Raw genomic sequence first — 18102 nt, forward strand, 5'->3', positions numbered from 1 at the left:
CCTGGGCAGAAAGTCTTCCACACTCAGGGAATCAATACCCAGAACAAAACAGTCTGCACTGCTAAAATTCAATCTAGACAGTGTGCTGAGTAAAAAAAAAGACATCCACTGAGGGGTATGTCATATATATGCCCCCTGTCACTTGTTGTCATCCTTTAAAAACAGTAGGAAGAGGGTTACAGGGAGCGTGAGTATGGGTCTAACAACATTATTTATGCAGAGTGGTGGCAGACCAAGGCAGGCTTATTCTAATGAGTAGGCTGAGTTGGGCCATCTGCCAGGGCTGGATGCTGCAGCCCAAGCCACCTTGTCATGATGTGGCCATCCTGCCCTCCACCCCTGCAGTTTACCAATTGTCACCACAGCCCCTCCTGTCCTGAGCTCTCCAGGCCCTTACCCAGGTGACAGTTTGAGCACCTTCTGTTCAACCCCCAGCCAAACAGAATTAAGGAAGAATTAAAAACTCAATGAGCCTAATAATTAAACTTTAATGGGGGACATAAAGCAACTTGACACCCTCTAAAAGCTATAGGCAGCCACCATAACAGTTGTGCTACGCTGGCCTGTGTCCCCTAAAATTACAGACGTTTCTCCTTTGCAACCAACATATTTTGTCTGTCAGGACAAAAACCTTGTTACACAACTTTTATGTTTTTGGTTTCTAAAATATATTCAAAATGCTGTGTGATAAAAAAATAAAAATAACATGTCAGCTGCAAACAAGCTAAAAACACTACAGTCTTTCTTGCTCCTTAAAACGATGACATTTACTGTGAGTCATTCTTCATGCCCAAGAGTTACAGTTAAAGGGATACTTTGATGATTTTTTTCAACCAGCTTTGTATCATAACAATGTGGGTAGTATGTGTAAATGAACTGTGATAAAAATGAGATCAAACATTAAAACTGAGCAGTGCTGATCAAATATAAACCAAGATCCTGTAACAGCAGGGCCTATTTCTTGCCTGAAGTGTCTTCAAAAACATACTGTTTAACTGAAATAGAAGATAGTTTATTATCTGCCGGCCGCCATTTTGTTTCTAGATGGGAAACTTGCATTATGTCACCCACCAGCAGGGGCGTTCATTGCTCAGGTGCGGCGAAGTGCATTTTTGTAGTTGTCGGTTTTCTACCTCTTGAGCAAAAGCAAATGCCACAGCCTTTTTTTTGTTTTCTATGGTCGTGTAGCACCAATTTTAAAATTATTTGTGTCCTTTTTACTGCATAGACAGCCCAGTTTTATAAAAAGACTACCTTTCCAGCACTGGAATACTTCTCTAATGCATTTAGAAAACAATAATGCTAATGCAGTATTAAAGATAAGAAATCAAGAGTTTGGTTGTTTCTCATTATGATCTGTGCCATGATACAGGACCAAAAGTTCACTATGTTGGTATGATTGACAGTACTACATCCTAAAGCTGAATTGCCCTGTTTGACTGTGGAGACATTCAGTTCTAACTCTGCAGGCAGGTACGCCAGCACAGGATTACACTGAGAACCTGCTCCTGTGGTCGTTCTTCAGTTCATGTCCACTGAACACACAAAAGGACACAATAAGCAGAGTGGAAAACATATACCTTTGTTAAATTTTACATAGCAACCTTAGCATTTACCTACGATTTGCATAGTTAGCACATTATGTTTGACATTCTGACAGTTTATTAAACTTTAGACTGAAACTTTCTCTGTGCTCAAAAAGTCCCACACTTCATAGACAGCAGTCTACTGGTGCCAACACTTGAATGAAAAACAGCATGAGAAAATGGAAGTACTGCAGGCTAGAGATTGGAGGCAGTGAATAGATGAGAGGCAAAGATCTTATCAAACTACGTTGCTCAACATCCGCAATGTTTGTTCACATGCAGCTCAGAACGGTGTTAGTCACTTAGATTTGGACAGCAGCCACTACAGCCGGAGCATGTCCAGCCTATTCAACTAATGAACAGTTTGGACCCATTATTTATATCAGCATACCTTAAAATCAAAGTCTTTTGTTACCGATGAGAAAAAACACATAGTCTGGCACGTTCCATTCACATTCAAATTTACATTCACAACACACTACTGTTGTTGAGCAGAGCCGTCATAGTTGGTGAACAAAACTGGGCAGCAAAGTCCATCACTATATGTTCTTATCAGTCCAACCACCTGTACAAAGACAACTGGTCCTGCAGTATGAATAGAGTAGCAGTGGGCCAACTGCTGAGACCTTCTGGAAATTATAAAAGGCCTCAGCAATTCCTTCAACCTTTCAGACACTCTGACAGCCTGCTAAACAGAATGAATTACCTCCTGGCCAGCATGTAGCTCAATCAGAGCCCGGACGTCTGGCAGCATTAACTGCTGAAGTAAACTGCCTGCCTTTGCTACAGTTGTACTCAACAGTTCAAAAACAAAAACTGTGCAATGCTCACTCCTGAATCTCATTCCCATTCTCCTATACTCTATTTTCTGTTCACTTAATAAGTAAAAACACTGCTTACCCTATACACTGCCTTAACCTTGATTTGTTTCAGATATTGACTGTAAAGAACATATTGGCCACAAAATGGGGTAAAAATGCAATCAAAGAGAGTTTAATCAGTCTATAGTATAACAGGTTTACATACTATAAAACTAGGTCGTGATCTCAATGACTCTTACCTTAAATAAAATACAAATCCAGACTTCATTAATTCATTTACCCTAACCACTTTTGGGGGTGTGGGGGGGCTGGAGCCTACCCCAGCTGTCATAGGGTGAGAGGCGGGGTACACCCTGGACAGGTTGCCAGACTATCACAGGGCTAACGTATATCAAAATAGCATACAACCATGCAATTCAGAAATGGAGCAGTAATCACAAAACTCAATACAAACAAAAGCTACTTAAATAGCCTAATACCAGAGGGCTACATTTATAAAAGGTCAAAATGTCGATAAAGCAAGACAATTGCCATGACATTTGGGTGTGTGTCAGGTGTCTGTGTACTAAACCTCATATTTGTCTTTTACACAATGCTGATGATGATTCAGAATGTCATGTCACCCTATCCTCATCAGGCTGGGTATTTACATAATAGATTAAATTCATTAGCCTTATCCAACAGAGCAGTCTGTTTTTCACATCTATTAATCTCGCATAAATTATAGAGTATTAATTTCACACGGGATGCACACTGCTTAGTAAACTGTTATGTGTGTATGTGTGTGTGTGTATGTTTGCAAATACTGCACAAGAAAGGAAAGTTATGAAACACAATTGCAGAAAGTCAAAGCAGACCATGGTATGGTTCGGGACTATACAGTCTATAGCTGCAGAATGGTCCTAAGCAACAGCTGCAGAAGCAACAGGTAAAGTAATCTTTTAGCACCTCTGACTATGTGTGTAGGTTGTGAGCAGACTGCAGAAAATTACATAACAGTAGCACAAATCTCTGAAAAAGGCATATCTGGGAACCTTCTCCCATTCCACATCCTCTCTTTTACTCATTATAACTAATCTGTACCCAACAGCAACACTGGATTTGTGACCACTAATCATTACAACACACATATGCCACATTCATGACAAATGAGATGACAATAACTTCTAAAAAAAAATCAAAATGAATTCAGTCATTAACCTTGTGTTTAAGTGACAAAAGGCAGGTCAAAGCACTGGAATTGCAAAAAAAAAAAAAAAAAAAACTTGAGTAAGTAAAGGTGAGATAAAAATCTCATCACTATTTTATTTTTGAAAAGTCAGACAAATGTGGCAAATGTCCAGTTTAACATTTGCCTCAATCACACTCATCACTTGTACAATGTCTTAAGAACCAGCACTTTCAGAGTCTTAACAGCAGAGGGCAGCCAAGGACAATTTAACAGCCGAGCTGCCTTCAAGCAGCAAAACCCATCCAACAGTTAACAAAGGTCAAAGGGCAGATCCTTACCAGCATTGACAATGGCATCCACCTCCAAGACGGTAATATCTCCTTTGTACAGGGATACTTTATCATTCAGCCCTCCTCCACCCGTCAGCTCCGTCCCTTCCTCCTTGTCATTGGCTGAAATAAAAAAGATAACTTCAACTTGTTGCAATCATTCAAAAAGGGACATGAAAATATAGTCGGTCAATAAATGCACATATTACTTGCTGCTTTGAATAGACACAGAGCAGGTTCACAAATGGTCCTCAGATGTACATGAAAACACAATAACTTCAGTTAAATGTGATGATGTTAATGGAGCAAAACACTCAATTCATCCAATTTCCAATTTTCTTATTTCTACAGCAAGACTCCACAGAAATTTAAAATACGATAAAAGTATTGCCAGTCACACACATATTATTCTGGCTATATATATATATATATAAAAAGATAAGTGTATTCTGGAGAGAAGTAATTTGATGCCCTCTACGAGTTCTTTTCAACAGGATATTCCACAAGATTCCACTGCGGTAACAACTAAGGACGCACAATACTCCGATTTTTGTCAATATCTGATATTTTCCAACTCATTTTGGCTGATTGCAGATGCCATTACCAATATATGCACCTATATTTTTTCATCTAATTGCAGAAATTACCTGTCCTAATGTCACTCCTGTGGTGGAATTAACATAATGTTATGCCTGCTCTTACAGTATAGTGATGACCCAGTGGCAGACATAAAATACATTGCTTTTCAAAATATACACATTCACTGTGCAAAAAAAAATCGATTTTAACTTAGGTTACATGTAAAACATACCATATTTATTTCTATGTAACATTTTTAAACAAAACTATAGAATTCATGCTATTTCTCAGGTGATGATGCTGTACCTGAGACAATATCGGCAATAGCCGCAACCAGGACACCTTTAACTTATTTCTACTATTTGAAGACACAAAAATAAAGTCATCTTATCTGCCTGTCATTTTTGTAGAAATATTAATTTCAGGCAGATAATATCAATATTTTATTTTAAAGGCTTTACCTGTCCATACCCATGACATGCCAATATTATTGTGCATGCCTGGTAATAACCAAAATTATGGACAGAAGGGTCAACAAACAACTTTTATAAATGTTAACCTTTTATAATGTAAACCAGACCCTCCAACATTCAATACATGGATCCAAAGAGTATGGGGCCTTTATAAGATGGAGCAAATTATACTCACTGAAGCAAAAAACCACCTTTACTACATGATGGAGACATGTCATTAGTTTTATTAATACAATGAGGTTTATTACCCAGTGGTGCTCCATGTTGTAGTGGAGGGAAGATGGGGTTTACCAAGAGTACAACCACTTCCTCCATGGTAACTCATCCATATGTAGTACACCCACCTCATCAACCACCACTACACCACTACTCGAACCTTCTGCCAAATTTGTACTTATACACAGATTGATACTCACATAACATATCATCTTTTCCCAGAATAAATACTGTGCCTGTATTTTTACCTATGCTACCTATTTATATCTTTTTATTGTGTGAAATTCTATATATTGTACTGTTGTTGATGCAAACTAAATAAAATGACATTAAAATACAAAAAAGTCGACAACAATGTACTTATTGTACTATCGAGATCATGATATGATATATCCATGTTCAAAATGGATACTGTGAATTTGAATTTAGAATTTACATACTCTTGAATAGTCCTTTGTATACCGTTCTTGTTTCATATTGTGAAAAAAAATCTAATTATGTGATGCAATGCGTGGTAAGCCAGGCAAGTTTAGCCACGACTACTTTGTGGCATGTACCTCCTCTAAGAGTTGAGCCAAGAAACGTTAATAACCAAGGAGCTGTGAATCAGCAGTTCTGTTTGTTTTATACTGGTTCTTAAGGAAAACACAGCAGCTAAGCACCCCCCAAACCACCATAAAAAGTTATTATACCCTGTTTAATTTAATGTAGAGAAAAATGCCACAGCAGATGTATGCACATCTCCAAGCACTCCTAAACAAGTTGTCATTGTGCCTCACTCCACTGAACATATATTGCAGTCTGTGTTGGTTTTACACCAGTGTCAGACAAGCTGCCACCACCATAAACTACTCTATGTTCTAAAGCTCCTATAAGCTTCAAGCTGTTATACATTGTCTAACTCCCTCATACTTTTCTATACATGACCTACATGCATCAGAGTACTCATATTCTATGTTTGCCAACTACTCTAACAACTTTCTATATGTCTGTCTATGAACACCTTATCCTGTAAGGGTCATGGCAGGGCTGGAGACTATCCCAGCTGCCACTGGGCAAGAGGCAAGGTATACGGTGGGCGGGTCACCAGACTATCACAGGGCTGACACATTGAGACAGACAACTATTCATACTCGCATTCACACCTAAGGCAATTTCAAGCAACCTATCATTAACCTAAAATGCATGTCTTTGGACTGTGGGAGGAAGTTGGAGAACCCAGAGAAAACCCACGCTGACATGAGGACAGCATACAAATTCCATATAGAAGGGTCCCAGCCAGCCAGCCAGCCAGCCAAGCCCAGAATCCTATTGCTATAAGGCAACAGTGCTAACGAATTCCCTACTGTGCCCCCCCTTCCTTTATTCAGGCTATAGTAAATTGCTTTATTTTCATTAAAACATGTTACTCAAAGGCAACAATATGTAAAATCTTGCACAATCTCATGCCAAAGCATGCTGCTACTTGAAAGGCAAACCACTATTCTGAATCTAAATGAGATTTGCTCATTGTTTTCAAGAACAAACCTGCAACACTGATATAGCACAAGACCTAATTCTATTTGTTCTTAGGGTGGGTGCTGCAAAAGTTCTTACACAACATACATTTAATAAGAGTAGCATCATTAGCTCTGATTTAGAGTGAGTATTCAATTATACTGTGTTTGAAACTAATTTAGCCAAACATACTGTAACCTCTAAGTCTTTGGTCTTCATTGGTTTGTGACTGCTTCACTGTCTTAACCTCTGTTACTGTTGGCTTACAAGTATTCAGAGCTTTAATACAGAAGTACTGTATGTTCTTCTGGGTTTGCTTCATTTGTGTTAGGACTTTTAATGACACATAACCCCATTTTAAAAATACTTGCCTTTAATTAAACTCTAGATGTACAGGGTTTAGGCCATGTTCTCCAAGACATTACATAGCAACACAGGCTTGGTGGACAACAAGACCTAGAGTTTTTTAATTGTTTTACCAACATTAGCAAACGTTTTCCCAATCTTCGAAATCATGTTGGGTTTTTTTAAGTTTCCTTGGACATGTATGGCTGTGGTCTATGTCTTTTTCATCATGAAATGGCGTCACTTGCTGAGAAATCATGTTGAAGATGCTTTACTGTTTGTTACCTTGGCTATCAAGCAAAGTTCACCATCATAATTTTGGTTTAAAAATTAGCAAAAAAGGTAGGGGAAAAAATAATGAGTTATTTAAATGTTTAGTAAAATACACTAAAACATAGTTGCAACTTTCGAAAAATATTACCAATATGCAACACCAGCACATGTAAAAATAGCACACGTGGAGATTTACAGCGCTTATATACAACACCATCAAAAGTGTGGAATTACCTGTTATATTGATGATCTTCTTCTTTCCTTCAGTAATGGCTATGTGTTATTTACATCTGAAATAGTTTTAGCCCCAGAAGAAGAATGAAATTATTCTAACTTCTACGTAATTGATATGTTGCATTGTTGCATAACAGGGGAGAACACTGTAGTAACAGTTTTAAAAATACCTTTGCTAGAGCAACACACTTGTTAGGCATTATTGCGCACTTGACACTCAAACAGTAACCTGTTCCTATTTAAATCTGCATCTGTTCTATTTGTAAAGAGGGTTTTCTACAACCTAAAGCATGAAAGCTCATTCAAAATTAAGAGTAGTCCGCTCAGCTATTTAACTGTACTGAATCAAGTTATTGTGGCAGGCAATTTTTTGGTGAAACTTTTAAAGGAATTTTAAGTGAGGCAAAATGCTCAAGAGGGGACTTGTTCTGCTTTTCCTCATTTTTTGTCGTTACAATGTCTGATGTTCCAAATTTTAAATAATGAGATAAACGTATATAAAAGTGATCCCTGCAAGCAAACACCTCAGGCTTCAAGCCGTTCTGAATGTACTGTTTCCAACAGTTTTTTTCTACTTTTGAGACAAGCTGATGTCAGCTCATGATGGATTTCTTTATATGGTCATCTGCTCAGGCACTACATAGCCTACAATGCTACATGAAGCGACATGCTAACGTTGGACAAACATAAAATCTTGGTTGCCAGTGTTATTAATATCTCCTCGATTTTGGATCATAATTCTGCTGAATCATATCCAGCTGTGAAGAATTTGCTTAAGAAAGTTTAACTGGTGACTTTTTTCCAGTCAAAAGTGCCACTATACTTTATTACAGTCATTCTTGGCTGCAAGTACTCGGCTACCTATAGCTACATGCTAACATCAGGGAAACATGTAGGGCCCGATCTTAAATCTGGCATCTAGTGGCTCGCAACGCACCACAACTGTCATCATTCTGCTATTTAAAGGACACATTATTGAGATAGTAAGATGTGCCTACATAGGTGGGTTCACAGTGCCCATACACTGCATACACTCTGCTTGTTACACCCACAGAAAGCTAGATGGGTTGCGGGTGGTATAAGTGAACATAGCAGAGAGCAGAGATGAGCGGCAGAGCTGCCATCCAACTCCCCGTTAAGAGAGAAGCTGACAGTTTTAGTTCTGATTCCTTTGTCAAGTTTATAACTACAGGTTTTAGTTTTCCTGCTTAAATGTCCCACAACAATTGCAGCAGTGACATTACTGCCCTTACTGCATTACTGTCAGCAGAAAACCTCATGTTTCCCCAATTTGCCAAATCCGTTACGTAAATAATGGTGTGCCAGGTGCAGGCACACCTGGATTTTAAAGGGAGTGAGATATGACACTCTGATTGGTTGAATATATGTTATACCCAAAGCACACCTATGATTAAACGGGTACTAAATACAACCCCTCTGCCCCTAATGCATACACTCACGACCATGCTCTACAGATCGTTTAAACAGAGCCTATAGTTTGCAGATGTTATTTCTTTGTTAATTTCAGATCATACCCCTGCTGGAACATATTGTGTTGTGAAGATTTTGGTTTAGAAGCTTTAACTGGTAATTTTTCCATGGTAAAAACGTGTCTCTATACTCTTTTACAGTCATTCCCTGGGCTGCAATTATGGTGCAGAGACGCCGAGAGCACAGACACAGAAAATCCTGAATCCTTGACCAATCAGGGCAGAATGGGCTTTTTCTGGAGGGGGCCTTAATGATACAGGAGCTAAAACGGAGCTTATCAGACAGAGGGTAAATACAGGTGTTCCTGCACAGTATGGGGAAAATTAAGTATTTTTGAACATAAAAGCATGTAAACATGTTCTAGTAGAAACCCAGAATACAAGCATGAACCTGAAAATGAGCATAATAATAGGCCCCCTTTTTCCGAAACAGAAAAATCATTTAACAATAATAATTTCAGTTAGGCTGTGCACATAGTGCCATAATGTGTCAGTTTATCAGCCACAGACAACTCATAAAGCATTCAGCAACAATAAGCAGTCTTTCTTACGTCTATTTTCCTCTCTCCAGGTTGAGATCTTGTCCAAAGATATAAAATCTTGACGACGATACTCCTTGCGTCTCTCCTCCCGATCTAGACGGAGCAGTCTCTCTGTGGAGGAAAGACACCATACATTTAAGCAAGAATAAAGCTGGTCCAATTGAAGAGTACAATAGAGAAAGAAAAGGAAACAGACTCGGAGCTGGCACAGACAGCTAATAACAAATGTAAAATTAAATTCCAGTGAGAGCCACAAACTCCCCTAAATCGTAGTGTCTTTTCTTTTCTTAACTGCCTGTCTCCAAGCGTATTTCCTTTACTTTATCTGACCACCACCCATTGGACAGTTGCTGCCATCATCATCATCATCATCAGTCATGTGCCACTCCTCATTGCTCCAGCTCCACACCTTCCTGGCTCTCTAGATTAACTCTATGAAAAATGTTTTCTTCAGTTAAGTGATATTTAATAATGTGATCCTGCCTCAGGCATCAAAATCCCTTTTGGCTTGTCCGGTCGAAATGCAGGATCAGCAGTGAAAAAGCCCTCCTGGAGCTGGTAGCTAGCCCACTTTCTACCTCATCAGTGGTTCTCAGCCATGTGCCATGGTGACCCAAAAATCAGACGCCTCACCACCAGTTGATTTCACTCATTCATCTCTCTTCTTTGGTTGTGGTGTGTTAATTAGTAAAACTGTCTGTTGTGCGGATTGGCTAGAATGAAAATGTGCATACTCTTGTGTCTCCATGACTCTCAGATGAGGACCATGTAATCCTGTTGCCCAAGCTTAATTGCACTCTGAGCTGTTTGTCTTACCTTGCGTGTGCTCTGTACTGCTCTGCCCATGCAATAAGTTTTATGTGACTTTGTTATCAATAGATTGCTAAGAACTTAAATTACATCACTTACCCTGTGATGCATCTACTGTACATGGAGAAACTGTCTTTGTCAAAACAACCTACATTTGCAGTTTTTTTTACAACTGTTAATGTATATTTCTCAATAATGAGTTCATAGAACTCTTCACACAGTCAGATAATGTGGACTAGACTGTGACTGACTTTTCCTTGCTTTGACACAAAATGCATACAATGACCACCTCTATTAAAATCCATAAACTAGTTTCTCACTCAAACTTAGCCACCACCAAAACTGTGCATTTACGATCCATGTATAGAAAATTGGTGCTCTACTGCACCCTGTATCATTTCATCTAAAAAGAAATTTACAGAAACGCATGAACTCCAGATTGGTACATACAACAACTGAGCACCTATTGTCATTCCTTGATGACTTCTAGGAAAGACTGCCAACTGAGGAAAGGTAGCAAGTGATGCAGAATCCAGAACATTATGTTACTGTAGGGGACCTTGTGGCATTTCTTCATTCTCTTCCAGTCACAGAGGGGTTAAAAGCCAATTCCATGATGGTGTCACTTTTCCTACCACCTTACTTAAGAAATAATTTCATCTCAGATCTAGAAAGGTTATGACCAGCAGCCACATGATCAGATGTCCCTGATGGACGCAATGAGTGCTGGATATCTGGACACATCTGCAGAGGATAATCTGCCAGGGATGGATCAGGCATGCAAAATATTCTTTCCCCGGTGTATTAGAAGAGAGGACAGAAGGTGTGATGTTGATAAAGAACTGCCAAATTCAGAAGACAGGGTTGTATTTTTATGAACTGTAGCTATACAAGTGTGTATGGTGATTATTAGGTTCGGGCGACATCACAGTATACCGGGGTATTTAAATATCCCAAACATTTTCAATACAGTTTAAGATGCCCCCTCTTTGGACTGAACTCAGATGGAGAGGATGTACTGTGTGTAGTGCACAGCATGCGTTACCTGATGTCAGTCTCTACTGGTGGAACAGGCAGCTGAGTTGCCAAACATGGCAACTAGAGTGGTGGGGATAATGTTGCAGGAGGGTAATCAGCTGGCCCACAATAGCCAGGGGAAATAACAGCAAATATTCATATTTATTTTTTACCAAACCAGAGTTGGTCATTGTTGGAACAGCAGACTAACTAACTAGACAACTGACTAAGACAGTTTTGGTCAATTTTATTATGTTTCTCTCGAGTTCAAAGGAAGTATTATTTACGATGAGTTAATAAGGCACTAAGCTAGTCTTAGTTCAATAAAAGAGAGATACTTGAATGCAAAAGGGGTACGGTTGTATTTCCTGCTGAAAAAGGAAAATAGGTTTAAGAATATAACCTTTCTTGACATGTTGTGAGTAATAGCTGTGGGGTGGGGAATGGGATTTACTCCAAGGCTGTTTGGCCATCTCTGACCTTTCATAGGCTCAGTCATTGGTACCTATTTATTTACAGTATAAAGCATAGACTGTATAAAAATACCAGACATAGCCACCGTGACTTCACCCATTGGTTTGTGGACTGTTTTGATGCCTTGAGTGTGCATTTTGGCCTTTGCTATCTTGGATTGTTGGAACCTGGAGCATCCATATTAGGATGGCAGGGTGGAGCTGTGGAGGAGCTGGGAGTTGAGTGACTTGAATTGGCTGAGAAGATGCCTGGCATGAAGCCTGTCACTCAAAATGGTCCACTCTTAATTATATGTAACTTTACGCCTTAATAAAATTTAAACTAGTGAGTTCTATAAAAATTCACCCCCAGTACAGTTGTCACGCATGGGTAAATTAGCTGTAGAGTCCAAAACTGTTTTCTGCATCAGGCTGTAAACATGTTTATTTCTGAGTGAAGTTAGGCACTTCAACATAGGTGTCTGGGTCATGGGGATTGACTTGCTTCTGGAGCCAGCCTCAAGTGGCCAGTCAAGGAACTGCAGTTTTGGCACTTAGCACAGAGGTTGCTGCTTGGTTAAAAGCCATTCTGGGTAAACTCTCATAATACATTTGTACTCTGATTGGACAAAGATCTGACTGTACTTATAGTCTGAGATCATACGATGTAGTATTGTTGTCTGTTCCAAGAAAACGGATTGAGCTGGGAGTAGCCTTCAAAAAGATGTCAAACAAAGAGAACTGGTCTCTCTGCCTTATTTTAAAGCTCTCATAATTATAATGGTGAATGTATCGGTTGGTACATGTCAATGTACATAGGTTTTTTAACTTTTCAACACATTAATGTATATCATCCATGTTTTTCTTGCGATTTATTGTTGTTTGTAACTTTTTTTATGCTGCTGTCTCAGCCAGGTCTCCCTTGTAAAAGAGAATGCTGATCTCAGATCTCAGTTGCATTTTGTGCACTTAGAATCACTCTATGCAGAAATGGCAAACAAATAAAGTCTACAGAAGCATGCTGCAGCATTTCTGATTCATTCGTTGCATAAAAGGTAGCCATTCAGTTAAAAAAACTTGCTGGAATATTGGTTTATGTTAAACACATAAATAAATACATAAGAGATTCTTCTAAGACAATAATCATACTTCCTGTAATGCTAATTATGATAAGTTGTTTTTTTAAGTCATTGTGTAATGAGTGACAAAGTGTTACTGTTGGCAGACAAATGTTGTCAGTGTTCTGGTGCAAGAGTTGATTCTGAGATGTGCATGTGTAAGTGTTGGTGTTGCAATAGTGCATTTTAGATGTGAGATGAACCGTTGTGCTGAGCTGCATGTTGGTAAAAAGAGAACTATGCAAACAGTTTCGAAAAAGTGAACTTAGTACAGAGAAATGTTACCAATTCTAAAAAACTGTAAGCTACTGTACTTCTGGTTAACTTAAACTGCCGTGGGCAAGAAGTGAGAGTATCTTTCCTTATTCGATTGTTTGGTTTTTACAACAAATTGCAACATGATTGGCTGCTGACATTAGTACATCACACAGCTGCTGCTTGACCTTTGTACTGCTGTATCACTCTTGGGTCCTCACAGCTTGTGTCCTCACGTTCATCTCCACTGACTGCAAAAGAGCCTCAACTTGTTACAGACAACACTGGGCTGTTCTGCAAAACAAGCTTCATCCTAATTATGTGCTTCACTGTGAAATCTTCGCCAAACCCCAGTGCAAAAAGTGTGGACTTTGGTCAATTAAAACATCCCCACTGTAAAACAGTGCATGCAAACTGGATGTGATATGACACTACACAAAAGCATCCTAGTTCACTATATTTGGCTTGTTACAACAAAATGTTACAGGCTTTAATGCTCTGCAAATAACACTATTCCACATCACTTTGTACTATTTCTTAAAAGGCTATGAGTTATGAGACTTCCTCCTTACACAGATGACAGCCTAAAATATTGAGGCAGTCGGTGCTGACTTAATTTTGGTAAGAAATACAAGGATCCTTGGGTCATCTTTTGGCAACATCCTGCTGTAGGTCAGGCTTATATCAAAGGTATTTCCGCAGTGGGGGATATCCATTCTATCCCTCATGTATTTTCGCTCCCTCTTGCCCACTCCTGTCATTCCCAAGGCTGCTTTTATTCTACATGGATGAATAAAAAGGCAGTTCTGAGGTTGAACACAGCAAAGCTCTCTGGACCACACTAAAGCGCTTCGTCACTCTGCTGAACTTATAGTTGTTGAAGAATCCCGCAGCTTAGTTTAGATGCCATGAGAACAGGATGGGGCCGGAATTTGCTTTATTAAATATGAGTTACAAGACTGTGTTACTGGAGTCGCAGCATAACTGATGCTAAGTGCTGTATGATTCTTCTGTACTTGATGAGCTCTGGATGGAAAGGCCAGTCACTCATCACATCCCTGAACCAAATTCTAGTGATAACAAAACAAAAGGAGATGTGACTGCCTGTCACATAACATCTCATTTTATGTAGTGTTTCAACACTATTCATATTACTGTTTCATGTTCATTTTGTTTAAGAAGGTTCTCCAACTTCAGAATAGTCTGCAGCCTGACAAAACTCTGCACGTTACTTTTAAATAAGGCTGATTTTGCCAACACAACTTACAATAATTTACCTTTGTTGATACTACATCTCACGCAGCCTACAGATTAGCCCTGAGTCACACTACTATTTAAAAAAATAATCACATTAAATTCCTTAAATTTCAGAATTTCTTTCACATTTTGACTTGCCTTGATCTCCTCTTAACGCAATTTGAGCTAGAGGGTTGTATGCTCAGAATATGAAATCTGATTTACTTTGATGTTCATTCCATTGCTACCACCTGCTCGAACTGGAAACGGCTGGCTAAGATTAATTATTACCTTTGCTCGGAGAATTTAAATGACCATTATGAAATTTTTTTTCCCATACACTCCAAAAAATTAGTTGTGATTTAATGGGCTTTGATGGTGAGACACTGACTGAACTATATCACAATAAAAACTAGCAAGCCACTGCAAACAATTCTGGTTTCAGTTATTAACTGAGGCCACATCTATGTTGAAATTTGTCTGAACCAGTTGCCTACGAGTATCAGACACTTAAATTCAATGCATTTTAAGACCACTTTTAATCACTTTTAACCAGATTTAAGACTTTTTTTTGGGGGGACAAATAATCTTTCTTATTCAAGCATTGAAGGTAAGTATAATGGAAAGTAGTATATCTGTAGCTACGTGCAGAGGTAGGCAATTCAGAAATGTGGACTTTTACGTAAAAGCTTGACTCATTTTGACAAAAATAAATTCAAATTTTGATAAAAAATATTTGTGGCATATATTCAAATTTGAGACTAGTATCTAATTACTTTTAGGGCCTAATATTTTTTTAAAATCATTTACAACATTTTAAGACTTTTTAAGGACCTGCAGACACCCTGGATGTGATTTTTCACAACATCATGTGCAATTTTATTTTTCAATATCACGATCACTTGTCAATGTAGAGTAATATCATTTCTTCAATCATATGCAATGATGCTTCTCATTGTTATATCATATTCAGTATAATATTGACTATCAGGCGCAGTCTGGTTTTTCCATCGTTTTAATTCATTTTTAGCAACTCTTGTGCTTATCATACTCCTGCTGTTACTCTATTAGGCACTGGTTTGCTTTTGCTCTTTGAGAACATCTTCTATCTTGTATATTTTGCCAGATATTTAATACTCTATTTTTCTATAACTGGGCCCAGTGAGTGACCCTGACCCGGGGAACCCACTGGTTCTCTGGTTGTGAACGTTAAATTGTGGTTACTGTACTTAGTTTTACTGTAACTTAAAGCATTCTCTGGCACAAGATAAATAAAGTTCTATTCAATTGAATTGAATAAGGAATACAGTGAATTTACATACAGTAGTAGCAACTGCATAGCCTACACCTTGACTTGTCATAGCAGGAAGACCACAGGTGCATTAAATACTATTAATGATGGCTGCATCCCATTTAGTGTGGACAAGGTGGCAGCAACAGAACGGCGCCACCACTAATTAACGTGATTGACTGCACCTGTGCTGCACCTGCTGTGGCATGTCAAAACGTCTTCCGTGGAAAGAAAACCCTCTACTGTGTCTGTGTCACGAAATGAATAACTTATAGATATATAGATAAGATTAGCATGTCTGTCTTGGCCCATTGAGCACAACAGGTCTATCCCGTACATGTCTCTGAAACTACAGCACTACACTAGCATCATACGCAACTTTGACTGTAGGTTTGAAGCAGTCGTTTTTGTCGTTTAATTATAAATAACCATGTTTTAAACTATTAGACAGTCCGTTTTTTGTTGTGACCGTGTGCCTGCTGTTTGGCTACAGGAATATTCAGTAGCACAGAAGGTTGTTTGCAACTCAGTGAGCTACTGCTGGTGTATCACACAGGTGGAAGGTGGGCTATGTTCGTTAAGAGTACTCTGACAGGTAAATAAGGGCTCGGCACAAATCTGCCAGAGCCTTAAATGTAAGCTAATAAGCAAGCAAGAGGCACTATGTGGACAGTGTTGGTGCGAATGTCAAACATGCATTACGGCAGCCAAACAGAGGCACAACATCACTATAACATCTGTGCAGTCACCGTGTGGGATAACCGAATAGTCCAGATAGTGAGCATTGTCACAGCGACACGGAGGAGACACGGAGAGTGGCTGTCAATCTTGTGGCATGGTTGAATTCATGCTGTCTGCCATGGAGATGATGATGATAGCCTCATTCCCCCCCAAAACAAGCCTTACCTTTTTCAGTCTTCCAGTCCTTTTTCTTTTTGCTCATGCTGCCGGAATGATTTGACTTCGAATGGTTGTTTTTTGACTGTGGCAACCCCAGGCTCACAGTGAATAGTGCTCCGGGAAAAAACTGAAATGTAAAGTGAAACAGCCTCTGGACGGTTGTCTCACCTGTGAAGCTGTCAAATTTCTATGGACCTCAGTCGGTTAAACCTACCATGATTGCGCCGTAAATTATGTGTACGAATCCTGGCTTTGTGATTGGGTGTCGAGAACGGGGAAGTGGGCACGCGATTGGTCCGCTGTCTGAGTCAATCAGCTGAAGTCCACGCCCCGGGGAGGCAGGGTAGGTTGTTTCTGGCGGTTCATCCTCCTGGCGTGTGAGGTGCTGGGCTAGTAACGCCGGGCCACTCGGTTGCAGAGTGCAGAGGGAGGGCTGCTATGAGTCAGTGCCAGTGAACTCAGAGAGGAAACAGTACTGTAAATTAAAAAAGCACTTTTTATAGGATTGTTGTTGGCAGTATATGACAGTGTGTTTTGCAGTGTTTTGAGTTAAAATGTTCTCCCATTGCAGAGAAAAGTAAAGGGTGCTTTGTAATAGTAGTATATTATATTTGTACTGCAGGCTAATATCATAATAACTTAACAACCTACTTAAACCCCTAAATATTCCTATCATAAAACCTTAAATTTGTTTTAAAAATGCCTGTTAATATAAACTCTCATAGCAAGATAGATTTAGTTGCATGATATGTCCATATTTTCATTATTAAGTCTTCCTAGTTCTGCCTAATATGCTTACAATTTGCCTTGTTTGTAACCCAGAACTGTAATTATTATGTAATCTTTCGATCTTAGCAACATGAAGACAGGTTTGATTATCATTTTGGCCAGTATTATCTGAGATGACTGTCATTATATGACTTTAATTAATGTGACTAAATACACACAAAATAAAAAGCAGTGATGCATGGTAACCTGCCCTTGTTCATGGCAGAGGACAGTCTCTCACAGGATAGACCAGATCAGACCAGTAAGTTGGGCCGTCATATGTGAGAGGCTGGCTCCAAAGACCACCGTCTGTCATCTGTTGTGTTAGCTCTGCTCTGGTCCAGACCCATCTGCTCCTGAGACCGCTGACATTATCTGAGAGTGGAAAATATCTTTCATCCAAGCTGTACTCTGATCCAGATCCAGATATTTAAAATCGAAGGTTATTCTAGTGAAATACATCCAGTTTTCGTGTCATCTGTTCAGCTGTTACAGCTCGGTGAAAATGTTTTTCATAAAAAGCCTACATTAATAACACTAACAGCAAACTGACAGTATAGGTGGAAGATATGTCCCTGTTCCATTTGGGCTAATTATATCGAAAACTCATATTACAAAGTGCAAAGGATTTACGTTTCCCGGGACCAAGGTTGGCAAAACTCTCTCACAGTGTTCACCAGACATCTCATTTACAGTCAA

At 39.2% G+C, this 18102-nt stretch overlaps 1 protein-coding gene across 2 annotated transcripts in view; it reads right to left on the minus strand.

The window, feature by feature from the left end:
• The window catches only part of macrod2 (mono-ADP ribosylhydrolase 2), a 467780-nt gene extending 450927 nt beyond the window's left edge, over positions 1-16853 (minus strand). For both annotated transcript variants that reach the window (XM_049600013.1, XM_049600012.1), the window contains exons 1-3: positions 16642-16853; positions 9566-9667; positions 3917-4030 (exon numbers count right to left, since the gene is read on the minus strand). In XM_049600013.1, coding sequence (XP_049455970.1) covers positions 3917-4030; positions 9566-9667; positions 16642-16678 — 253 coding nt within the window. In that variant the 5' untranslated portion in view covers positions 16679-16853. The remainder of the gene's footprint in view (positions 1-3916; positions 4031-9565; positions 9668-16641) is intronic.
• Between the last annotated feature and the right edge of the window lie 1249 nt (positions 16854-18102).

This window comes from Epinephelus fuscoguttatus, linkage group LG16 (assembly GCF_011397635.1).
Source record: "Epinephelus fuscoguttatus linkage group LG16, E.fuscoguttatus.final_Chr_v1".
NCBI lineage: Eukaryota > Metazoa > Chordata > Actinopteri > Perciformes > Serranidae > Epinephelus > Epinephelus fuscoguttatus.